Genomic DNA, 26,605 nt, shown 5'->3' on the forward strand with positions numbered 1-26,605 from the left:
CTTTGCACCTTGAAGGGACATTATAGCCCCTTTTCCACTGGCCCAACACCACACCACACCGCCCACTTGTGCCAACTAGGTTTTTCACTACAAGCACCTGGGTAGAGTGGTGTGAAAGTGGTACTAAACGTGGTACTAAAAAGTATCCAATCTAGAGCTAGGCCAAAACACTTCATAATGAATGATCACTCACTGACCTTTCATATATATACCACCAGGATATAGTTACATGTCATGATAACAGATTCTATTGTGTTACAACCACTATTATAATCTATTCTATTATACTTATCATAGTAATACATTAATACTTTATAGTGTATTATAATCACAGCTATAATCCATTATAGTGTATTATAATCTAGGATAGTTGTAATACAAATTTATATTGTATTATAATCACAGTTAAAAGGGTCAATTTGTTTCTTACCGATTGGGGTACTTTTGTGTAATGGAAAATGTAGATATTTTGATGTGGTGTGGTGTGGTGCTAAAGCTGCAGTCAAAAATGGGCTTATGATCTCTGACAGCAAGCAGTGCGTGTGTGCATGCGTGTGTGCCCACCATGCCTGTGGCCATATTTTGCAGCCAGATGTAATAGCAGGGGCAGTAAAGACACTGCATTGTGTAGTCTCATGTGAGGAAGCATTTGTTCCTGGAGCTGCAGACAGCACAGTCATGACTCCAGCGACCAGATGGTCTCTGTTGCTCTCTTAAATCTTGGAAGATGACAATCCCTTCACACAGAAGAGCCTCACTGGCAAATTACAGTCCCATTTATAGACATAACTTTACTTACCAGCTCACCAGCAGGCAAAGAACACACATTGCAGGGGCGGAAGCTATGATGCTATAATTCTCTGAACAGTTTCGCTGGCAAAACAATGCACCAACCTTCCTCATCATTCTGTCATGAAGTACTTAACATCAAAAACGATGCAGTATATCTAGGCAAATACACAAAGGAAATACGACTTCATGCTGCGTATTTACTATGCAGGGGTGTCGCACCAAATTCTGGGCCCTGGGTACAATTATTCACTGCGAGCCCCCCATGAATGTTCTTCATAGGGGGAGGGGGTTTAACCCATTTAGACTGGGAACGCATTATTACGCATTATTTTGTGCTTTAACTATTGAAAAATAGCAGATATACAAGCTCACAGTGTGGCACCGAATGCCACGCTGCGAGCGAGCTTGTAGCTCTGCTATTTTTGAAAAATCGTGAAAAATATTCTTTCAAATATTTCAAATCCTTCTAAGGTTTTTGAAAACCATATGTTTCTACATCAGCGGTGCTCAAACCTTTTCATGTGAAGGACCCCCAAAATGATATGCATTTGGCCACGGAGCACTATCTCAAAATATTTTGTTCCAGTAACCCCCCAGAATCAAAATTTGAGTTACAAAATGTTGCTTAAAAAATACATATATTCAAAGATTTGCACACATTTTCACGACTTTTCAAAAATAGCAGATCTACAAGCTTGCAGTGCTGTGAGCTTATATATCTGCTATTTTTCAATAGCTAAAGTATAAAATAATTAAGGTCCCTCCACCTTGGGCCCTAGTAACTCAGTCCCCCTCCCCCCCTTGTGACACCCCTGTTACTATGCATTGTCTGTGCTTCCTTTTTCACACTGAGTGGAGAGCTCAATTGCACAGGATATGGGAATCTACATGCATCCTCTCTGCCTGTGCTGTGTTGGTAATTGACTTTGCAACTTGTGAGAGAAAAATAGAAAGGCACCTGCATTTGTGAAGGGAAGTGTGGTATTGCTGCTCTAAAAATAACTTCAAATAACCGTTGCAATGGAGGCCAAAGCTGGAAGACAGCTACAGTACCAACCCCGGAGATGATTATTGCTTATTCACACTCTCTCAAACATGTATTTACAGTACCGACTGCAACAGTAGCTGGAAGCTGACAGCAGCAGCTCAGATTAGCATAGGACCCGTTAGGAAAAGCAGAAGTCCAATGTAAAATAAATAAATAAATGGTTTATAATAGTAAATAAATAGTAATTAACAATGCATTGCAAATCTGCAGAAAATGTTATCATGTGTGTCCAAAACTGTCACTTTTCAGGAAATGGAAAAAAGAACCTGGATCCAATAAGCGTATGATTTAGTTAATACTTTTCATTGGTTAAATGCAGTGTTGGGCTGTAAAGTAATCATTTATATTACTGTATTATTATTACTACTTTCCTCAGTAACATTATTCAATATTTTTCAAAAATAGTGAATGACAGAGATGCTCCGATTGCGATTTTTGGGGCCGATACCGAACACTGATCAACTGGAATCAGTATCTGCCGATACCCATATCACAGCGTCAAATCCATAAATTCTTCTACTGATTGTGTTACTGTAGCAGCATTTATATATTTAATGATTCTTCTTACAAAACATTGACATTGTACATTAAGTATAAACATTAGGAGATTGCAGGCTGAGGTCCTTTAGTATCCAGTTCAACTTGTAGGAGTTGAAGCTGAGGTTACATTCAGTCCCACAGATAAATATTGTGAAAATAGCTGATCTAGCTTGTAGATCGGCAAAGCTGATATAGGCAAAGCCGATACCGTTCAAAGCCGATAGAGGTGTTATCGGCCGATCGCGATCACTCACCGATCAATCGGCACATCTCTAGCAATGCGATCCAACATGTTGTGACCTTGTAAATTGTCAATATTTGTCACATATGACGAAGCATAAAATAGGGCTTACATGGTTAAAGGATGACATATAGCATTCATTTATCAAAGGAAAAAAATAGAGATACAAGGTTTCTGCCCAACAGCAATGATATATACAATTTTCAACATTAATTTGCATTGACAAGGAAGCCTATTGGCCATTGCCTGCAACCGCCTGCATAATCCTGTTCTTGGAAATAATGAGCTTTTGTGTTTGGGGTGCTGCTGGATGGATTTTTACACATTGTTGTTGTCGGCAGTTTAATGAGTGTTCTTTATAACTATGGTTATTTTACAATGTTGTAAAACATGTTTATCGCACATGAAGCCATGTATTGTTTCTATCTTACTGTATGTGTTTGTTTGAGACAGGCTGTTTACTGCTAAATGATGATTTATAACGATGACTGTTACATTCTAGAACAACACGTTTCTCTCTGTCCGGCGGCGGCGATGACAAGGCCATCACAGTCATAGCAGGGAGAGCAGACCATTTGTAAGTGATAGAGCCTTTACTTTACCCAGTTCTATGTTCTCTGTACAATTCTCAGCGTTCATTTAACTCTGAGAGTGTACAAATGGAACCAAATGACCCATAAGCAGGGTCGTCACAAGGGGGGGGGGGAAAGTGGGACTGAGTTACTAGGGCCCAAGTGGAGGGGCCTTAATTATGTTATACTTTAGCTAATGATAAATAGCAGGTATACAAGCTCACAGCGCGGCAGTAGATCTGCTATTTTTCTGCTAAGTGTGGGGGATCTGCTAAGTTGTGAAAATGTGTGAAAATCTTTGAATAATGTATTTTTTAAGCGAACATTTGTAACTCAAGTTTTTCTTCTGCTGCGTCCCTGGAACTAAATATTTTGAGATGGGGGTCTGTGGCCAAATATCATTTTGGGGGTCCTTCACATAAAAAGGTTTAAACACCACTGACATAGGAACATAGGTTTTTCAAAAAACCTTAGAAGGATTTGAAATATTCAAAGACTTGCACAAATTTTCAAGATAAAAAAAAAATAGATAAAGCTCGCAGCGCGGCACAAGCTTGTAAATCTGCTATTTTTTCAATAGTTAAAGTACCCAGGGCCCAGAATTTGGTGCGACACACCTACAATAGAATAGGCCTCAGTCTATCATCTCTCTCATGTCATTTACCAAGGCCTTTTTGAATGAGAATGGTCTGAGTGTGTTGTCACAACAGCCAAAAAGATATCAATGGCAGATACACACACAATGAATGATGTTGTCTCTCCTCATAGGCAGCGATGACAGTGTGGTGAAAGTGTCAGGGTACAATGAGGACAACGTGGCACATAGGGATTGTGCACAGCGGCGTTATTTGGCAGAGTTGGTGCACACCATAGATGTACCATAGTGGTACCAGCCACTCTCCAGTCACCAGTTTACAGCTGGAATATACCCAGTGGTGTAAAGAAATGTCCAATTTCCAATACTTTTACTTATACTCCTCTACATCTCAGAGGCAAATTTTGTACTTTTACTCCACTACATTTATTTGAATACTTTGTAGATTTTTGATTATTATTAAAAAATCACACCCGTGTGAAGTGGAGCTGTGTGTGCGTGTGTGTGTGTGTGTGTGTGTGTGTGTGTGTGTGTGTGTGTGTGTGTGTGTGTGTGTGTGTGTGTGTGTGTGTGTGTGTGGATCATGTGTACCGATTTTTGTGACATTTGAAGAAAATATGTAGGAAAAGGAGCAAAAAGTGTGTTTTGGAGAAAATTCAAGATGGCGGAAAATCTATCATGGCGCAAATGGGCGTGGCCTATATGGAGATGCGTCATGACCCAAGGAATCCAGGGAAAAAATATTTTTAATTTTCCGACCTACGGTTCAAGAGTTACAGGCCAAAACGTAAAGTGGGGTGTTATGGCGCCACCATGCGGCCAAATGACACAATTATTTTTTATTTAATCCTTGAAATCATTATGAACCTCCTCTCCAAGTCTTGAAACTCTAGCCCCTATGGTTTGCGAGAGACAAATAATTGAATGTGAGTTTTTGCGATTCCCATTATAAGTCAATGGGGAAAATTAATTCACTAATAAATTAATATCAATTAAACTATTGAACCTTTCTCTTAGCAAGTTACTAGCCGACGATTCCCGAGTAAGCCGGTCGATTTGACATATGGCGCGAGTGTGTGGTGGCAAAACTGTGGGACTAGTAGCGTGCCGAAGTTTAGGAAGTTCAGGCTACATACAGACACACACACACACACACAGAACCACAAAGCTACGTATAGGGAGCCTGTGTTTCACACAGCTCCAAAAATATGAACCACTTCAGCCCTAGCATTTCGCCCGTTTGAAAATAGCCGATCTACAAGCTCAGAATGCTCATTGTGAGCTTGTATATCTGCTATTTTCAAAAGATTTGATAACTTGAACTGGGTTATTCTGCACAATGAGTACTTTTACTTTTGGTACTTTATGCCTTTTTTGATGCCAATACTTTTGTACTTTTACTAAGTCCATTTTGAATACAGGACTTCTACTTGTACAGAGTATTTCTACATTGCAGTATTGATACTTTTACTTAAGTGAGACATTTGAGTACTTTTTCCACCTCTGAATAAAACCTACTGTCAGTTCTGGGGTCGAACCAGGGTCATTTGAGTCACTGGCCAACCTCCCTGCACCCCATCCTACCAAAGGTGAACGAAAAAAGAAGATTGTCAGAAATTAAGAATAACACCAAAGATAAAAAAAGATGCACTTCAGCGTAGAGCAGTGGTTCCACACCTTTTTTTCCTTCTTACATCTGACAAAAGATGAGACCCTCCACACGTGCACTACAAATAGAGTAAATAGGCGATTATATAAGTCGCAATGCGACATATTGTGAGTTTTTTATACTGTAATCACATGCCCAAAAGACGGATGCCAGGTTTAAAGTGAATGAAATTATGATTTTGTACAAATTGAACAATTTGGATGACCTCCAAACAGGCAAGGCCTATCTGTGATCTTTGGTGGGGCACCGTGGGCACGAACCCCTGGTTGAGAAACACTGATGTAAAGTATGAACACGTAAAGTATGTAAAGTATAGATTAGTAGCACAGTACCAGCCACTCTCCAGTCACCCGTTTACAACTGGAATACACCCTACTGTCAGTTCTGGGGTCGAACCAGGGACGTCTCAGTCACTGATCAGCCTCCCTCTACTTCAAAGTTGAGCATTTACGCCTGCAGATCCTTGGCTCGGACTCCTTTTCAAGGCAGCCAAGGTAAGGCGGAGACAAGTTTAATCACTACTCCGAATCACGATGAATCAGTAGTTTTAGTGCTATAAGCATCCAAAGGGTGAGAGGGGTCTGGGAGATTAAACACTTTTTTTTGTCTTGAAGATAAGCTGTGCCTCTCTCCAATACTTCATTTGTCTAGGTCTAGGAATTATAGTACTAACCCAGGTCACTGTAGCTCATGATAAATGTCCTCCAGGGTTTAAATAATGATTTTTTTCTTAACCATTTGCGCCACAAAATGTGTTTTCCACACTCACGCATGCTCTTCACGGGGGCTGCTTTTGTTATTTCAATAATAGGTTAGACCGTTTATCATTAGAGTCTGTGTTCCATCAACTCACAGTCTAACCATAAGACTATGAGTTAGTTGATGGAACACAGCAGCACCATGCACAGGGCAACCAGCCTTTATTGCCAACTTAAAGTTGTACCATGTAACTTTTTTTATAAAACAAATCTTAAAATTGTCCTAACTGTTAAATCGCTAAAGTTTTAGAACACCCACTCCGTTATTTTCAGCTTCTGAAGCCTTCTCTTTATATGTTTTCTATGATCCTGGCCGTGGACCGGATTTCGCGCCAAAATGACGTAATCTGCATCATCTGTATACGTTGTGTATACGTTGCCCAATCACATCGCCGATCATGCACACATGGTACACTACCGGCCAATCACAGCGCATCTTGAAGTGGGGTCGCCATATTTGTAGTCGCCCGTGTGTCTCTTTACTCAAAAGGTAATCTCGCCTACCAGGCAGGGTGAAGTAGTCCGTTTCTCCGGAATGCCTGAACGCACAGGAACCAGGGACCCCTCTAAAGATAGCTCTCGGCGTTGTGGAGGCAGACGCGGGGGTGTGAAGGTACGAAAAACGGGCGAAAGACGCGAACGCGACCACGGTTTGCTATAGGGCTACTGACCACTAGTTGAGCATCTTACACAGTATAGCTTTAATGGAAAACCATCTTACGTGGAATATGAATTCGGTCCAAATTTGCAGACTTATTAGGCTATTTGTGACTGACCGGCCAGGGGTGCGGGGGGGTTGATTAGAAAAGAGAGAAAGTGACAGAGGGAGGGAGAGCCATTTCATCCATGCAGTGGTCATAGCCTATATATTATGGGTTACCGAAAATGCTGATCAAAGTGCAATAAGCCAGGCAACGCTGGGATAACACTGTCAGTTTGCATTTATTTAGGATATTTATTCGAATTATTATTATTATTATTTTTAAGATTTTAGCCTCAACTACTTCAAAATAGGCACATAAGATGGCAAATATCGGAGGCAGCAGCAGGGGGATCTTCAACATTAAAACATTACAGAGAGAGAGAGAACTTACGTTGTTATTTCGTTAACACTTGTTCATAAGGTACCAGTAATTAACATTTACAATAAGTGAATAATAATTATGGTAGCATAATAGCCTAGTGTCAGCCTGTGCTGTTTAGCCTGGAAGTTATGCTATTGTGTTGTGTGTCAGACCAAGTTGAACTCAAGATGATTTTGTTGAATATAGCCCAACTAAAGTTGCATAATGCATTCAAGAAACAAAAGTAGCCAGTTACCTTGCTATGGTGGGAAAGTACTATTTTTTTTTTAAACTTAGGTAGGTATAGGCCAATAAGTATGTTTTTCCTAAATTTTTATCCCACGATTTTTGTAACTCATTTCTTTCACCTGGTGTCAATTGTCTAATGAAATCCTGGGCGCTACACTCCCTCTGCCAACCTGGGGAGATCAACAGACTGACCTCATGCTTCCTTCTATGCATGAGGAGTCCAAGCCGCCTCTTTTCACCTGACGTAGAGCGTGGAAGGAACACGTGGAAGGAACACGGTATTCCTACCAGTTTCTTTCCCTTCCATCAGGCGCCCTGGCTGGCCAGGGGGAGGCAGTATAAAGACCAGGATTACTGCATGTTTTTGTGAGGGTACCTACCTTAGGAGACATGGGGCGAACATGCAAACTCCACACAGAAAGACCCTTTTGCCAACCCCACCTAAGGTATGGGCACTGATGACGGAGGACGGAGGAGAGAACACGCCCCCAGTGCCCACAGCATCCCCAGCGGAAGTAGCCTATAAGTATTGCAATATAGAAATACTCTGTTACAAGTAAAGTTCTGGAATTTAAAATGTAGGCTACTTGAGTAAAAGTACTCTTGGCATCAAAATGTATACCTACTTAAAGTACCAAAAGTAAAAGTATAAAATGTTTGAAAATAGCAGATCTACAAGCTCACAACATGTTGCGATGTGATGTGTTGTAAGCTTGTAGATCAGCTATTTTCAAATAGATATAGGCTATGTATAAAATAGGGCTAAAGTGGTTAATGTATGTTTTATAATATCATAATTTAATATAATTTAATATCTGAAAAGTAGGCTAACTATAGTATTAGTAAAGTTTTCAAATAATTGTAGTGGAGTAAAAGATCTGAGATGCAGTGAGTAGTAGAAATACTCAAGTAAAGTACAAATAGGCCTACCTACAAATTGTTTAAGGACAGTTACTGTAGGCCTAGTTGAGTAAAACCACTGGTAGAATATAGAACACAAACAAATGCACCTTAAAACCGCTGCCGTTCTCCGCTGTTATGTGAAGGGGTGTGCAGTGCTGGAGAGTGGGAGGGGGCAGTCAGTCAGTCAATCCCAAGCCTTCCAGGAGCCAAGTTACAGAAACGATGGGCAGCAGCAGCGCTGCAAGTGGAAGGCGCTGCGTGTCATCATCCTGGGTGGCATCATGACGAGAGAGGGGTGACATTGGCAGCGGACTGGACTGGAGTGATGATGGTGATAATGAAAGCCTTCAGAAAGTGTCGGAATGTATGAGCAACGTTTCACCGCCTCACTGGATGGTCGTGGTACAGTGTGTTGTTGTTGTGCCTTGGCTTCGAGGATGGTGGTGGTGGTGGCACCGATCCGTGCGCTTTTCACTCTGCTGTCCAGGCAGGAGGAGACATAGCAGGGATAAATATGTGACATGTGGGCATCGGAATTCGGAATACCAGACATATCGAATACGTTTCTCGAGAGGATATAGTCATGGAGAAGCATCTCAGATTCCGAGATGAAACGCCGACGTCCAAGGAGGATGCGAAGCGCAAGGAAAAGAAACAGAAACCCGGGAAGTTTTTCCGAAAGAAATCGCTCAAGTCCGTCGGGAGTTTTATGAACAAGATCATTAAAAGTTTGGGCACTTTGGCCCACTTCGGAGACGCCGACGCGCGCGACGCAGAGGACGACGACGGGGGATTTCGCTTTCGGGACGTGCACGCGCCGTGTACGCTCAGCGCCAACTCAGGAATTATCGGCAAAGACGACGCACTGGTTCCGGGCGATCATCATCATCATCACCATACGGCCCAAAAGCCTTCGACCACCACCACGTCGTCCTCTCGCACCTCCTCGGCGAGAGAAAAGTTGTCATGGTGCTACGGGGACAAGGTCCCCGGCGTGCTGGGGTTGAAGAACCACGGGAACACCTGTTTCATGAACGCCGTGGTGCAGTGCCTGAGCAACACCGACCTGCTGGCGGAGTACCTGGCGCTGGAGCGCTACAGGCTGGACTGGGGGCAGATGAGACGGAGCCGCGCGGCCGTGGCGGTGAGCAGTGACACGGAGACACAGCCTCCTGCCAAGGGAGAAGTGACAGAGCAGCTGGCGTCGCTGGTCAGGGCATTGTGGACACTGGAGTACACCCCGCAGTTATCAGTGGAGTTCAAGGTATCCGCAACAAGTTTACACGGTTTATATCATGAGTGGTGGGAAAAGTAGGCCTACTCAGATGTTTAATTTATAGTCTATCAGTTAGGCTACTGCAAAAGTAGCCTACTCATTATGCAGAATGTCCCATTTCAAGTTTTCAAATATAAATGTTGGCCTATAGGGCTGAAGTGGTTATTGTATATTTTGTAATAATAATCTAAATTTACAAAGTAACTAGCAACTAAAGTTGTCAAATACTTGTGGAGTAAAAGTATAATATTTGCCTCTGAGATGTAGTGGAGTAGAAGTAAAATTACTGAAAACTGGACATACTCAAGTAAAGTACATTTTACTTAAGTACAGTACCTAAAGTAAATGTACTTAGTTACTTTACACCACTGTTTATCATAGATCTTTTACAAATACAGCCCATAGCAATAGCATTGTATGAAAATAAATGATTTGGATCCTGTAAACTGGCAGAAGAGATGGTGGAGGTGGAGATTAGTGTTGTGTTACCACCTGAAACAGGTGCATGCAATAATTGCAGCATCAACGCTTGATTGCACCCATGTCATTTATCTCTCTTGATAGTTGATAAAAGCCATTTCCACAAATTATAGTGAGATAAAAACCTGCATTAATGTAGGTTACATACTTCAAAGACGAATATAATGTATATGATGTTAACTGTACATGTTTAATGACTTAACAAATACAACTTACGTCCATAAGGGTTTAGAAAGCCTAGGCCACTTGGCTAAAGACAAATATGAATCCAGGTTGCTTGATGCACATGACCATCCTATCAACTTAAAGTGAATAGAAAGTCTGCATTCAGTTTGGAAAAGAGTGTCACAGGTCTTGCATTATTTGCCATTACTGCCAGCAAACCAACACCTTCCTATTGGTAATTACAAGCACAGTTCAAGCCCTGACACTTCACTGAGTCTGTCAGATTATAATGATGTTGCTGTCTGCTGCAGACAGTGTCACCGAGTCTGAGGGCATAGGGTTACCAGGTGTCTAGCTGAAGTGCTGCGCGGGCACTTTCTTCTCTGCAGCCTCTTTGTTCTAAAAGCACTGTCAAACCTTGGAAATAAACAATGGCTCCACTGTGCTTTACAGAATGCTAGACAACCATATTATCTAAACCAGTGGTCTTTTATGGCCGCAACCCCCAAAATGATCATATTTTAACTGGGGACCCCTCTCCACCCTGACGAGCACTAAGAGTTGGGGCATTCCATTTTGTATAACAGGGTTCTATTGTGAAAATATCAGATCTACATGCTCACAACACCTCGCAACGCGAGGCATTGTGAGCATGTAGATCTGCTATTTTCACAATTTCTGCCTCTAGAGGTATTAAAAAGTGCTTAAATTGTCACTTTAGAAATGTGCATATACCCTCTATACACTTACATTTTAACACTTACATTTTAACCCCCCAAAAATAATTTGGGGGGCTGATTGACCCACAGGTTGAGAACCACTGATCTAAACCAGCGCGTGTGTAATACAGTTGTACTGTATATACATTGATTGCCCATCTGTGTGACCATTATCAGGCCTTCTCATTTCAAAGTGTCAACTTTTTAGTGGGAAGCAAAGCATGAGCACTTGGACTCGCTGTGAATGCCATGCTGTACTAACTCTACTCACTGCATTGGTCCTCTGTATAGAATACAGGGATTTGGACAAGGATTTGTTTTAGTGGAATGCTCTCCACTTCCAAATCCGACCTCTCTGTGGATCAGGAGGCTGTGACACCATCCTATCAGGAGACACTCAGGCTCTCCCACTCTGCTAAAGAGGGGAAATGATGAAGAAAAAAAAACACCAGCTCACTTTATCTGCCTGCAGCACTTTGTTCCGGATTTCTCTGAGCAAGGCAAGATGAATATAATATAGAGCAAGAAAAAAAGAAAAAGAAAGAAACATCCACAATGGATTTATTCTTGGAAATGCTAATTAGGCTGAAAGGAGGGGGTGTGCGTTTTGCTATAGGCACACCCTGACCCCTGCAGTAAGAATTCAAAGGCACTACCTCATCCTCATCCTCACGTGTCATTTACTGGAAGTAAAAAGGTGGAATTGTAGCTGTAAAAAGTGAACTAAGCCCCTTTTCGACTGACACCTAAGTGTGGTTGATTGTGTATGCAGATTGGGTTACAGTTATGTTGCAGTGACAGCCATTGTTGCAAATCAATCAATCTTGTTCTTAACGTTCTTCCTTTATTTTTTTTCCTTTGACCCCGTGTTCATTGTGGAACGTGCGCCAGCTCCCCAGCCTGTACAATCCGTTCCCTATAGATCTCTTAGCCTGATATCAGAGGATCTGAGGACAACTAGTCAGAGGGAAGAGCATAGAAACATCTAGTGAAGATTTTGAGATAAGGCTAAAAGAAAAACACCCAAAGCCTCCCGCTGTCATGTGATAGGGAGTCTCTAAGGACATTTCCTGTGTTGGAGCATAGAAAGGGGTTTGGCTTCTTGGCTGCGGTTCGTAGTGACCATAGGAGGTCCTGAGTTCACAGTGTCTCGGCCTTCTAAAATTGCCTGTTAAGTAATACCACAGCTGCCTGGGGGGACACATAATAATCAGATAGCACTGCAGCGCTGTCTGAAAGACTTACATTAACTCTCAGCTGCAGGAGCGGCAAGTCAACGCAAGCGATTTGCAAACAATAATCTCAATATACATTTTTTTCTTCTTTTTCTCCAGAAATTATTTATTTTGTTTGTGTAACTTGATTACCAATTAGCACTTGGCTCTCCTTTGCAAGTCATGAATTCACTAACCTGAACTCCCTCCCTTATCTATATTCACCCCATATTCCCTCTCTGAATGTGAGGACTGTGGAGCTCTTATAAAAAGTTAACAGAATTAAAGGGATCCTTTTGTTGACAATCAGACAGCTGGAAATAGACTGCAGTGGTCTCTCTTTGAACGCATTACACTGCACTACAGTTTATACAGTACAGTACACACCACTCTGTATAGGCACAGAATAAGGAATGTGGAAATAGCTCCGTTGATCAAAAGAAAAAGTTCCCCCCAAAGTACGTGCATCAGCAGCAGGCTCTCTGTCCTCACAGGTCAGACCGGCTGCAGAGTCCAAGGCTGGGGGGGAAAAAAAACAACAAAGCCGTTTCTGCAAGATGACTGGCATGCTGCCACATTCCAGCAGCACCTGGCTCACAGGACAAGGGGAGTTTAAGGAAATGGGGGGGTGGGTTGGCTCCATACATTTTATATTAAAGGTTAAGTGCCACCCTGTGTCTTTGCAATGTTCTACTTGTTCACTGTGGCTTAACATTGGCATTCACCAGGACCCAGCTTAGTATTATGAGTGCAGATGTGTGCTTTTGATCCAGACAGTTGGTTCTGATGCATTTTTCGATGTGTTTGCACAGGGGGGCCCATACAGGGACGCAGCCTTGAAGAATTACCCAACAGCCAATGTATTGGTTCCCTTAACATGAGAGGCCATAGAAAGGAGTGGGTTTCCCAGGGCAGGGAAAGGGTAGGGCAGAGGCCTGCACAGGACGGTACAGGAATGTTAGTCCTCTCATCTGTATGTCTTGATGTTGATGGGCCTACTTTCTGGGAAGAGCAGTTTTCATTTTAATGATTGGCATGTTTTGGTCAGGAGTCCGGACCTCATTTTGGTAACAGTGACACTATCGCTCAGGTATGTGTCAATATTTGCTGCCTCCATTCTGATCGCTAATGATTATCCATGTTGCTGGTTTCAGGGTTCTAACAACTTTCAACATGGCATCTCTATTTTGGGTATGTCATTAGGATAGGCGGAAATGTTCAAAATGAAAGAAACTTTCAGAATTATAAACGAGAGAGAAGGGGCTCTAATGCAGACGGATTTAAACAATGTTCATAGTTTGTCATTGAATTTTTCGAAGGAACTATGTGCTTCACGAAGTTCCCCTTGATACTAACATTGAATCATGCCTCATCACACTCAAAACAATGCCAGTCCTTGGCCATTACAGTGTTTTGTTTTATAAGTACTGTATGCCTTTCTTTTATAGGATTGCACATTGCCATCAATCCTATACATTTTTCAATTTATTTTTCTTTTGTGGACTAGAATATCAATCACATGACAAATGTCTCTAAATGGGATGAATACATTTTGTCCGGTGGCCATTATATTATACAAAATAAAAATAATAACAAAAATGCACTGCCTTTTACACAACCTAAAATTTAACACTGAGGTAATTGCCACCTTGGAGGGTCTGGGGGTAATTACTGTTATTACATTGCTGTAATAACTATTTACACAACACCATGTGGTTATGACACTGTACATGTGTGTGCCCATGGTTCTCATGGTTAATCTGACAATGGCTCTGATCAAGAACCCTGAATCTTTCAAATTGAACATTTAACACAGAGTTTATGATTTTGCATAATTTGGCAACAGTATATTGTGCATTAAAGCAGTCCTGGTTCTCATATTTTAACTGGGGATCCCCCACCCTGACTAGCACTAGTCAGGGTGCTAAGAGTTGAGGCTACATTTTTAGATTACATTTTGTATATCACGGTTCTATTGTGAAAATAGCCGATCTACATGCTCACAACGCCTCGCGTTGCGAGGCTTTGTGATCATGTACGTAGCATGTAGATCTGCTATTCTCACAATTTCTGGACCTGGTGACCTTGTGATTACCAGACGGCCTCTCTACTCACTAAACTACTGATGTCTGGATTTCGACTCCCCATCCTCACCTTTATTCTTCTCTGTAACTATGTTGTAAGTAACCACTGCTTTTATGCTCCCTCTACCCCCATACATGGGCAACTGGTGGCCCGGGGGCCACATGCGGCCCCCACCTTCACTTAATGCGGCCCGCAGGTTAATACCGGAATACTGAATATTATTGATTTCAGCTGTTACAATTCCAAACATGACCTGCTTTAATTCTGTCAGTCTATATTTGTAGCTTAATGACTAGTATAGTAGTATCAAAATGTATTTTTTATGTCCAATGTATTTGTATTTATGTTCATAAAGTTAACATGAGTAGCCTATATAACTAAATGCGTTTGAAATAAAATCAAAATGTAACATTTCAGGATTCCAATTAAGAAATAACAAAAAATTATTAAGGATTCCAATTCAAAAGAAGCAAAAATAGCCGATCTGCAAGCTCAAAACACATCGCAGCGCGATGCGTTTTGAGCTTGTAGATCTGCTATTTTTGCTTCTATTGTATGCGATAATGACAAAGTAGAATATAGCAATATGCAAAGTGGCCCTCTGGAGTGAAGGTGGAAATATAGTGGCCCTCACCATCATCAAAGTTGCCCACCCTTGCTCTACCCAATATATTATCATTCAGATAAATTCCAAACAGCCATCTTGTTATGACGTCGTAGCCATTATGACAGACAGCACATGACAGTGTGTGTAGGGGGGTGATATTGAAGCAACGATCACTGATCAGTTTGCTGTTCTTCCTCTATCTACAGTATGACTATCTCTCTTTTCCTCTCTCTCTCCCCGCCTCTGTCTTCTCTCTCTCTCTCCCTCTCTCTCTCCTCCCCCTCTCGCTCTCATCATTTCTCATTACTGCCTCTGCTCTTCCAGGCTGCCAGCTGTGGTTCACGCGGTTAATTCCTGCCTAATTGAGTCGTGTGCCATTCACAAGACTGAACGCCGCATATTACGTTTTGTGTGGGCTGAGGCAGTCCTCCTCAGCCTACTTTCTGAGAGGACTGACAGCTTAGATGTCAAAAGAAAAGCTCTCTTTGGATGTGAGTGCGTTGAGAGGAAAGGGATATGGATTGTTTTAAGTAGGATAAGACTTTTGGAGTGTTGTTTGCAGTTTGAAACAAATCTATTCCCATCATTTGGCTGAGATGACTTTGCATCAGCGTTGGCCAACTGACCAGCGAGGGGGGGCGCAAAGAGCATTAGTGCAAATTTGCAATTCTAGAATTCTTCTGATCAGCGTTCTGTGGTGAGAGAAAGGGAATAGGCTTGATAAGTGATTGATAAGTGTGCTGGCCCACTGTTTTCTCCGCATTTAGAGAGGAAATGGACTTCAGGTTTCTGTTGATAGGGGTCCATTCAGTAGTTTGAATTACTTTATAACAACAAAACACATCCTGGTTGTCAACATCTAGTAAATACAGGTAAATGGTAAATACAGCACTGCTTGTGATTCAAGGCTATGTGAACAGTAGCTAGGTAGCAAAGCATTGTTGTTCAGCTACATCAGCTGCTGTACATTACAGCATAACTATAGTTGTCAGGTTTAGGAGTGTATTAATACCATTTTGTTTTTAAGTTGGAAGCAAAAAATAAGAAGTGGGATTATCTGGTTAGCTTAACTCAGTTAGCGCCGGGCGACTTTACGAGCGACTAGTTCACTATGGCGTTTGGTGCCGAGCGACTCGGAGCGACTTTTATATAAAAGCATTGTTTAAGATTTTAATATGTGTTTATAGACGGAGCGAAATGGTTAGCTTACCTCAGCTAATGTCCACACGTAAACCGTGAAAAAAAAGGATACGATTATGACGTCACCTTTAAACCAGGGCTTCCTGTTGACAACAGGCCTCTGCTAGCGTTAGCCTCAATGCAACCATCCGACCCTCACGTAGCTTCACTAGGTCGGATTTTGATTCTGAAACTTTCTGTGTGGCATCTATATACGTCCCGATGCCCATACCAATGGTGGTTTGAGACGATCAAGCACGAATTGAACAGTATTGAGCTGAAATGGTGACCGGCGGCCCGTCCATGTTAAGTCAATGAGGACCAAGTCAGCGTCTCATCCTGTTATGTGGATTTAAACAGGCTTAACATGGGACCATGTCAGTGTATGGTGTATGGTGGTCTCTAGTGGTCATCTGGTGGTATGGTATGATGAACGTGCATTCGTTAAGGTGGTCTGGTTAAGGTGGTCTGGGGGGATACAAAATAGCTATTTCCTGGCGTTATAAGCGCACATTCATATTCATATTTTGGAAATCTGGCCCTGTTAAAATTATTCATGCATTTTAAAGTCTCCTCCTGTGCTATGTACTTCTGCCACTGAAATTAGCATATACTGTACTGTATACTGTATGCAGCTCAAACATTTTCAACAGTACGTTACTGGATTAAACCCTTTTCCTTGCTCATTAAAATGCACTCACTCAGAGGGTGCATTTATACACTACACTGCTCTTAAAACTATAGCTAGTAAATCGTCGTTGTCGGGTGAAAACATTGTATATCCAAACCTGTTCGTTTTGCGTTTACCACACGCGCGTTGTGTTCTTGTAGATCTGCTGTTTTCACTGCTTTTGTGCGACGGCCTTGTATGATGAAGTAGGGCTTTACTTTGCGAAAGAAACATACAAATTTGAAACTTGGAGATACAAGGTTTCCACCCGACAACGACGAAATGCAGTATATATGATGCCAAGCTACTGTATATTACCTTTACGTAAAGCTTACTTTCTCTTCCTGTCTAGACTATAGTGTCCAAGTATGGCTCCCAGTTCCGTGGCAACTCCCAACACGATGCACTGGAGTTTCTCCTCTGGCTACTGGACCGTGTCCATGAGGACGTCAACCTGTCTTCCTGCAGCAACAACAACAACAAGATCAAAGCCCCGGGGAAGGTAAGGCTCCACCAGGTCCGTGTCCGCTCAGCCTGTGTTGGAAGGGGTTAACATGGTCTGCTCCGGTGCAAGGCCAGTCAGTATGTCTGCCATTATCTGTTGACGGCTACCAAGGTAAGTAGAACTTACGGATAGCGGCGGATACTTTTGTATCTGCACAGATTTATGTAGGCTACAGTACCAACACAAATTAAAAAATTGCTGTCAATAGATGTTGCAGACATGCAGGCCTTGCAATGGAGCAAATGACCTCGCAAAGATTGTATATTCATCCAGATATTCAGTTACTGTTGAAGGTCTGTTGACATTATTGTATATTAATTCTCACATTCACTGTTGATAAAAAAAATGTATTGTCTAATGTCTATGTGTTCTTTCAATGTATGAATTGATATTCTGTATGTGCAGTCTATCTACAATGTATATATTATATACATTGTACATAGACTGCAACAATATCTATCCTTACATTTACTGATATGCATAGTGATAGATTCATTTAGTTCACTGCACATTTTTGGCAGACTAATTCAGAGATCCAGTGCAGACATTTTAGGAACACCTCATCTTTTGTTTTCCCCTTATCTATCTTATTTTGGTTCTTGACTCTTACCGTTTTTTTTTTGTTTTTTTTTTTTACAAATAAAGGCTTCCCATGGTGTTGTAAAAAGTTAACTTATTTTAATCAAATCTACCTGTAAACAAAGTGTTTATTTTGTTAAGGCATTTTATATACATAGTTAAGTTATTTTGTTTACGTTTGAGGCCAGATTATGAGAGCTTATGGGCTTTATTCTTCTGCTACACTCAAGGGTCATTTTGACCCAGCCAGTAAGTGGAGGAGGTAGTTTAGAAAGCTCAGTCATGCGAGTGTGAAAGGAACAGAAATTACTTTGAATGAAGGCTTTTGCCATAGAGGCAGCAGTTATATTCATTGATCACTGCAAGTCATTTAGCCTTGAGTTCCATCAGATTCATAAAGGAGTCTTTTTGATGGTGTGAAAGGTAGGGTCATAAAAGTACAGACACATGCTTTACTTTGTTTTTCTTTACGTGTGCATAGGCCATGGTACACTGCAATTAAAGGACAACTTTGTTTTTTTACAACAAGGGTTCATATTTTAGATAGTCATTAGAGAAAAGAAAAGATGATGTTAAAATGTTTTCATTTACTGCTTTCTATCGTTTCAGTGATTGTAACAATTTTGATTTGCATGCATGCATGCCCCCACCCACTGAAATAAAAATACTAAAATCGCTAAAACAATAAAAAAGCAGTAAATTAAAATATTTTAACTCTCATATTTTCTTTTCTCTAATTACAATCTAAAATATGAACCCTTGTTGTAAAAAAACAAAGTTGTCCTTTAAGTGTATTCATACACACAATGTATCATAATCTTAGAGAGAGTGATGAAGCTAGTTTAATTGGTTTAGGTCAGTCGTTCTCAAACATTTTCATTGACACCACATTGATACTGTAAATCTTAGTCACAGATCTCCATTTGAGAAGATTGCCAGGTTCATTGATGCTACATTAAATACTAGTGTTGGGGACCCCATGGAACCCCCTCAAGGACCCCACTTTGAGAATCAGTGGAGTAGGTCAGTGGTTCTCAACCTGTGGGTCGGGACTGCCAGGGGGGTCCCCAAATTATTTGTGGGGGTCCCCAGATGATTCACTTAATGTGAAACATTATTTTCTCCCTTAACAGTAAACAAACCAACATAACGTTTATGTGTACAGGTATCTGCACATTTCTAAAGTGACAATTTAAGGACTTTTTAATACCTCTAAAATGACAAATGAAACATTGGCCAAATTGTCAATTATTAGAGGCAGAAATTGTGAAAATAGCCGTTCTACGTTGTGAGCATGTAGATCGGCTATTTTGAAATTGTCACTTTAGAAATGTGCAGATACCTTCTGTACACTTAAACTTTATGTTGGTTTGTTTACTGTTGAGGGTGGGGAAAATAATGTTTCACATTAAGTGAATCATCTGGGGATCCCCACAAATAATTTGGGGACCCCCCTGGGACCCTTGTGCTCGTCAGTTAAAATATGATTATTTTGGGGGTCGCGGCCTGAAAAGGTTGAGAACCACAGGTGTAGGTTACAATACCTATCTCATGTTCACTCTGATGTCTAGTTTGAGGCAGAGATTACAGCCGATAATAGTTGATGCTAAGAACAGAGCTATCGTGGGTTAGCTCTATATAGGTTTCCCATTTGTTCAACACTGCTAGGTTTCTTTTATAGTTTAACCAAGATCAGCATTGTTATCTGATACGTAGTTAGCGACATTGCTCCGTGCGTAACACAGTGCCTGGGGACATAGAGAATTGAGACGCATGGTGATTCTCCATGGGGCGTGTGTCTGCCCAGAGGCAGGCCTGAAGGCCCAGCAGAACCCCATAACCCTGGATGGAACTTTGATCTGCTCTGCTGTGAGCCATTTGTGCGGGAGTTTCATGTATTATTAAAAATAAAAAAAACCTTTGTACTTTTGATGACATATACACACACCCCTCTTTCTTTCTGCCGCATCAGGGTGATAACCAACGGCAAAATGTGCTACAATTCACTGTAAGTACATTTACTCAAGTACTGAGGTACCAGAGTACTTGTGAAAAGGGACATAATGAGCACTTTCTACTTTTAGAACTTTAAGCACATTTTGATACCAATACTTTTGTACTTTGACTCAAGTAACATTTTTTATTCCGGTCCCTTAAGTGCCATTCTAAAGGCGTGTCCATACATTGACCGAAACCGAACTTTTCGGTCAAAAGGTCCGATTTGACTTCTGAAAAGCATTATACCGAATGAGAGTTCGGAAATTTGCACGTCGGAAATCGCAACTCACTGAACATTTCGGAGATACTATGGACAGGCCTTTATTGATACCGTACATAAGAACCGCAGGTTGACACTAGAAACGGAGGGGGAGAGAGCTTATTGAAACGTACATGACATAGAGACCTTATACTATAGGAACTATGCATGTCAACATAAATACTGTACGTCCTCTCTCACCCAAAACGTACACAAAATCAAAGGTTACTTGTGCACTTGTACTTCTGCATTGCAGTATACTTTTACCTAAGTAAAAAATCTGAGTGCCTCTTCCACCACTGACTGTCGGCGAGTGAGTCACCACACATACTGTAAATGTACACATCATCAGAATCCTGCATATCCTCAGGCGTTGCTCTCAATATGATTCATTCTGTTGTATCTTCACTGGTGCAGGATAACGCTCCCATGACCATGACCATACAGTACATGACTAGGGATGGGACGATATGAACATTTCATATCACAATTATTGTGACAAAAGAAATCGCTTTTTACGATATTATCACTATAATCAAAATCCATTATCCTGGGGCAGAACAAAAAAAATAGCAGATCTACAAGCTCACACAATTCAAAAAATAGCAGATCTACAAGCTCACACAATTGTGAGCTTGTAGATCGGCTATTTTTTGGCAAAGACATTTGATAGAGAGTGAAAAAAAGACTATCAAGTACGTATAATAGGTGAATTGAACCCAGTGCATGATGGAGGACTATATCACGATATATTAAATCTCCACGATACGATTATCGTGAGTGTTTTTTATCATGATAAACGATATTATCGCTTATCGTCCCATCCCTATACATGACGCAGTGCTTTAACACGTCTTGCTATCAACTCGGACAAACATGAGTAGTAACGTTTTGCTGTGTTCGCTCACATAAATTGGAGAGGACTATGATGCAGGTTTTCTGGAAGGAGTTAACAGTACAGTGGACTATTAGACTGTCTGTGCAGTGTAACATGACAAAGACAAGGCCATAATTAGGCTTAAGGGCCAGTCTGCCTCTCTTCTGGCTAAAGTATAGCTTTGGTGTTGTCCTCTTTTATTAAGGTTGACACCGTATCCTTCTGTTAAGAGAACTCTGGTCAAATACACAATCGGTAGTACTATTGGACCCTGATGAAGACTCTTGAGCCGAAACGTGTTGGTCGTTTTCTTATTTCTCTTTTTTCTCTCTTTTTTTTAAACTTGGCCTAGCTGAAAGCCTTCATGATAATAAAGGCTTTTTAAAACTCAACTGAGCATTGTGCCTTGGAATTTCTAAGTTCACCTGTTGTCTCATCTCTCATGGCCTACTGCAGCCTACTACTGCAGGTGGAAGGAACTCGCATGTGTTTGCATACAGCTGAGCCCTCTCCAATGAGCACCCATTTCTCCGCTTTTGATATATACGGACCCGCGCAGTGCTTCCTCTTTTCTCTATTCAACACAAGTACTGAGATGAATGAAAGGATGGATAGTCAGCATGGGTGTGTCACCCAGAATGGACAACTTGTATACTTTCATACTTACATTAACACTTAAATTAATGTGTGGGTCTGGAAGAGCAAATGTTTACATGTCAATGGGCATCTGTGTGAGTGTCCAAAAAGGCTCCCAAAAACCTGGTGGTCAAAATGACATAATTGGTCATTTCAAAGATGAAGTTTAATGTGTTGGATTCTTCTTGTAAGATTAGGTCAAGTCTATACAGGTCTCACAGTGTGCCATCTGTGATGTCATTATGTACAAATTCTGTAATTTGTGCGTGTCTTGGATTTTCATAAAACGTGATCAGTTAAAGAGATGTTTCATTTTAGGTTGAAAATGTCAATGTCACATTGTACTACTACACAATCATATCTAAAGTGGAAATGGCATATTATATTGGCATTTGCACAGTGCTAGTGCAGATATGCACTCTTCTGAGTGTAATCTTTGTTTGTTTGTTAGCAAGATACCTTGAAAAAGGATTTGCAGAGGTTCATGAAACTTGGGTTAGTGGATGATCAGTAGACAGCCCTGAAGAAGTGATATTCTGCATGGGTCAAAAAGTTGTAAGATCGAGGTCAAGTTGTGACTGTTATATCAAGTTGTAACTTGACAACAGGTGGGTGGATTTTCATGAAACTGGGTTAGAATGATCAGTGAGCTGCGCTGAAGAGATGATTAGGTTTCAGGTCAAAAAGGTCAAGGTCACAATACAGAGACACTGTTCATTATTTGGCTACAGTTGCGCAAAACGAAAACTCATCTGATGAAATATAGTTACTGAATGAAGGCTACTAATAGCCAATCTTAGAGCTCAATTTTGTGACTTTGAGCTTGTAGATTGTCTATTTTCACAATTACCGTTTCTGAACATTTTGGACTCATCCACCTGTTGGAGGCTCCTTACTGACAGGTGAGCCAGTAGTCTTCTACAACACAATATGTGTATGTGTACACATTCATAAAATAATTGGGCTACAGATAACCGTACAGTATATGTTTTTTTCCCCCTCTAAAATGTTGTCTACATCATATAAACTCAGTTAAAAGTGTACAGTATGTGTAGTTTGCATGCTAGCAATAATAATAATCAGTAAAACGCCCCATGGGCGAGAATGCACATGGGCACGTGCACATGGCTGCTTTGGCATGTATAGCCTTCAGCTGAGCTGCTCGAGTCATCAATGTATTGTCAGATATCTCTCCATATATGGAGATCTAGGTGATGATCCAGTCGTCTCCGCATGGATATCCAGGGTTTGATGAGGTCAGTGTCGCAATCTTCATATATGGATATCCAGGTGATGAAAGTCAGCAGTCTCGATTTGGAAATGAATTCTGTCTTGGCCATATGGAGCGTCCATATATGGGCATTGCCAATATGGGCTTAATATTGATGACATCAGGGATCTCCATGTTTGATTGCCAGAACAGGCTGTCTTGGTCATTGAGTCAACAATGTGATGTCACAACAGGTCAGCTACAGTATAGACATTGAGGCGTTACTAACGGACGGACAGGATCTGTGGCATGCTGTGCTAATAATAACAACAATTACATTGTAATAACTACAAAGGTAATAACAATGATGATACTGGACGTAATAAAAACAATAATTAAACAAAGAAGATAAACAAAAATATCTGAGAGTGTTCTGTAAATCTTTATGCTACTAGAAGTAATATGTTGTGTCAATACATTTCTGTATAACTACCAACCCCATTCCCTTGTTATTCATTGTGTTGTTTTATGGGACCATAAACCTCCCTCTAACAGGCTTCAATGTGTAATTTGGGATCATTTCAGAAGAATAATGTGTTGTAATGGAATACGCAAGAGAGCGATAGGAGAGAGAGAGAAAGAGAGAGAGAGAGAGAGAGAGAGAGAGAGAGAGAGAGAGAGAGAGAGAGAGAGAGAGAGAGAGAGAGAGCACAGGACTGCACTGTGGCCTCCATCCAGACTCAGAGCACAAAATCTCCTATGACGGTTGTCTCTCATGTTTGGCCAGGCTGTCTGCCATTGGCCAGCGTGTTCTCTTCACAGACGCTAGAGTTGTGAGGAAACATGTAGCCTCGATAGGCCACAGCATGGGCAGATCCTATGCTCACCCCTCTTCCATGATTAAGAGCCAGTGGAGGAAAAAGGGGAAAATACCAGTTGTCCGACGTCCCAGTTGGGCGAACATACTGTAATTATTGTCCACGACATTGCAAGCGGCGCGCCGCACGAGTTACGAAGCCGTGGTGAATGCAATCGTTATATTTATGCCCAGGCCGTAAGGCCTGGGCAAGCGCACGATAAACGCATGAATGGGATGAAGATCGCTTGCTTTACAGTCTGTTCACCCAACTGGGACGTCGGACAACTGGGACTAGCCCGGAAAAAGTACTCACTTAAGTAAAAGTATCAATACGTCGGCCATGTAGAAAAACGGCATGTAAAAGTCCGAAATTCATAATGTATTTGAGTAAAATTATGAAAGTATTGGCCTCCTAAAGTACCAAAAGTAAAAGTTCAAAATGTTTAAAAATAGCAGATCTACAAGCTCACAACGTGTCTGAGCTTGTAGATCGGCTATTTTCAAATAGCCTGAAATAGGGCTAAAGTGGATTAATGTATGTTTTACAACAAAGTAACTACAGTAGTAACTAAAGTTTTCAAATAATTGTAGTGGGGTAATATTTGGATCCGAGGTGTAGTGGAGTAGAAGTAAAAGTGCTGGAAATTGGAAATACTCTAGTAAAGTACAAATACCTCAAAAACGTTCTTAAGTACAGTACTTAGGTAAATCTACTTAGTTAGTTTACACCACTGTTAAGAGCCATGTTCTTTACCTCTTTCTTGGCCTGCATCCCCTCTTCACAGAGTACTTGTTGAGAAACATAGCCCGTAACAAAGCTAATTGTGTGCTGCCCACCACCCACAAAGCAGCTCCGTGAAGGGCAGAGAGGGCCTTCCACAGGGGGGTGGGGGGGGGTGGGGGGCATCTATTATATCAGAACGTGTTTGTCATTGGAGCTGTGTCTGTGTCAGAACGGCCCGGCATGCCGACGCCCTTGTTGTTGCTGCTCTGAGGTCGTTGGGAGATTAATCTCAACGCGTTGCGTTTAGCTTGTTTATTTGTTTTGTTTACCGTTCGTTCCTCCACGGTCCTTCGTCTCCTGTTCCGACGCTGCCTTCTTCGTCCCTGGGCAGCCAGTCGAGTTATCCAGGGTCACTACCAAAGCCGATGTGTGTGTGTGTGTGTGTGTGTGCGGCCGTGCATGTGCGCACGTGTGTGTGCGTGTGTGCGCGCGTGTGTGTGCGCGTGTGTGCGTGTGTGTGTGTGTGTTAGTTAGGGATGGGACGATAAGTGATATTATCGTTTATCGTGATAAAAAACACTCACGATAATCGTATCGTGGAGATTTAATATATCGTGAAATCAGCCTCCGTCATGCACTGGGATCAATTCACCTTTTATTTGCTGAGCTGCATATCCGGTACCACTTAAACCCTCTATAATTTTTAAAAGTTACTAATATATGTACTTGATACAGTCTTTTTTTTCACTCTCAAAGTGAAAGTCTTTGCCAAAAAATAGCTGATATACAAGCTCACAACGCGTCGCAACGCGACGCATTGTGAGCTTGTATATCAGCTATTTTTTGGTGAATGTTCCGTCCCAGGATAATGGATTTTGATTATCGTGATAATATCGTAAATCGTGATTTCTTTTGTCACAATAATCGTGATATGACATTTTCATATCCCTAGTGTTAGTGCGTCTGTGTGAAGTGGGGTTGGGCGGGTGGGGTAGCCTAGGCCTGTTTACAAATCCACTCACGCTCGCAGCCCAGGAGTCCTAGCTATAGCTCCACTTCCCCCTGTCTGTCTGTCTGTCTGTCTGTCTGTCTGCTTCTCTGGCTCTCTTGCAGCTAAACCCAGCCTGGGCCCCTGTGGGGGCAAAGCTAATTGTTTTTCAACACGCGTTTGTTTAGTCACGCAACACTAGGGGACCCAGAGCCCGGAGGGAAAGAGGAAGAGGGAATCCCTCCCACCACCACCACCACCACCCAACCCACCCACCCACCCTCTTCCGACAGTAGTTCCACCCCTCCAGCACTAACACTACCTCACTCGACCCCCCCCCCCCCCCACCCCGATTGTAATGGAGCGTGAAAATCCCAATTCTGCATGTACACAAATGTGCTGCTTGCGCAAAAGCCACGCACGCACGCACGCACGCACGCACGCACGCACGCACGCACGCACGCACGCACGCACGCACGCACGCACACACACACACACACGCACACACACACACACACACACACTATATATATACATCACTTGTGGGGACATTACATAGACTTCCATTCATTTTTATGCAAGTCCTGTGGCCTTACCCTAACCTCTATCCCTAAACCTGACCCCTAACCCGGGACCTACTATTTTGTCCCCACACTGTCAGAGGTCTCCTGCAGGTGACTGTGTGAACATGCGTTTAGTCCCCATAAGTATAGCTAGACAAACTCACACACACACACACACACACACACACACACACACACACACACACACACACACGCACACGCACAGGCGCACACACAGGCGCACACACTCAAACTCGTTCTAACATTTACCGTACATTCCCCATGGCTTCACGTCACGTGGTTGGCATACTCTTCTAGTTTGTTGATCATTTATCACTTAGGCAACAGGACAAGTGTGAAGCTCTTTCTCTCTCCCTCTCTCTCCCTCTCTCTCGCTCTCTCTCTCTCTCTATCTATCTCTGTCTGTCATGAATGTGGCTCTTTGTAAGTCAGATGAAGAAAGAAGCACTTGTTGTGCACTGCTCGTACAGATTTGAAGAGGTGAGGCAGGGATCTGAGCAACACTGGCAGTGATTGGAGTGACAGACAGACAAAATGTGAAATAAAGCTACTTTGACTGT

At 41.9% G+C, this 26,605-nt stretch overlaps 1 protein-coding gene across 1 annotated transcript in view; it reads left to right on the forward strand.

Annotated features, from left to right (window-relative positions):
• Window positions 1–8,663: 8,663 nt before the first annotated feature.
• usp43b (ubiquitin specific peptidase 43b) overlaps window positions 8,664–26,605 on the forward strand; it is a 129,461-nt gene continuing 111,519 nt past the window's right edge. The window contains exons 1-2 of the mRNA XM_080723874.1: window positions 8,664–9,695; window positions 17,179–17,328. Of these exons, the coding sequence (XP_080580000.1) occupies window positions 9,015–9,695; window positions 17,179–17,328 (831 nt within the window). The 5' untranslated portion in view covers window positions 8,664–9,014. The remainder of the gene's footprint in view (window positions 9,696–17,178; window positions 17,329–26,605) is intronic.

The sequence above is a fragment of the Nannobrachium achirus genome, assembly GCF_963921795.1.
Source record: "Nannobrachium achirus genome assembly, chromosome: 4".
Lineage (NCBI taxonomy): Eukaryota > Metazoa > Chordata > Actinopteri > Myctophiformes > Myctophidae > Nannobrachium > Nannobrachium achirus.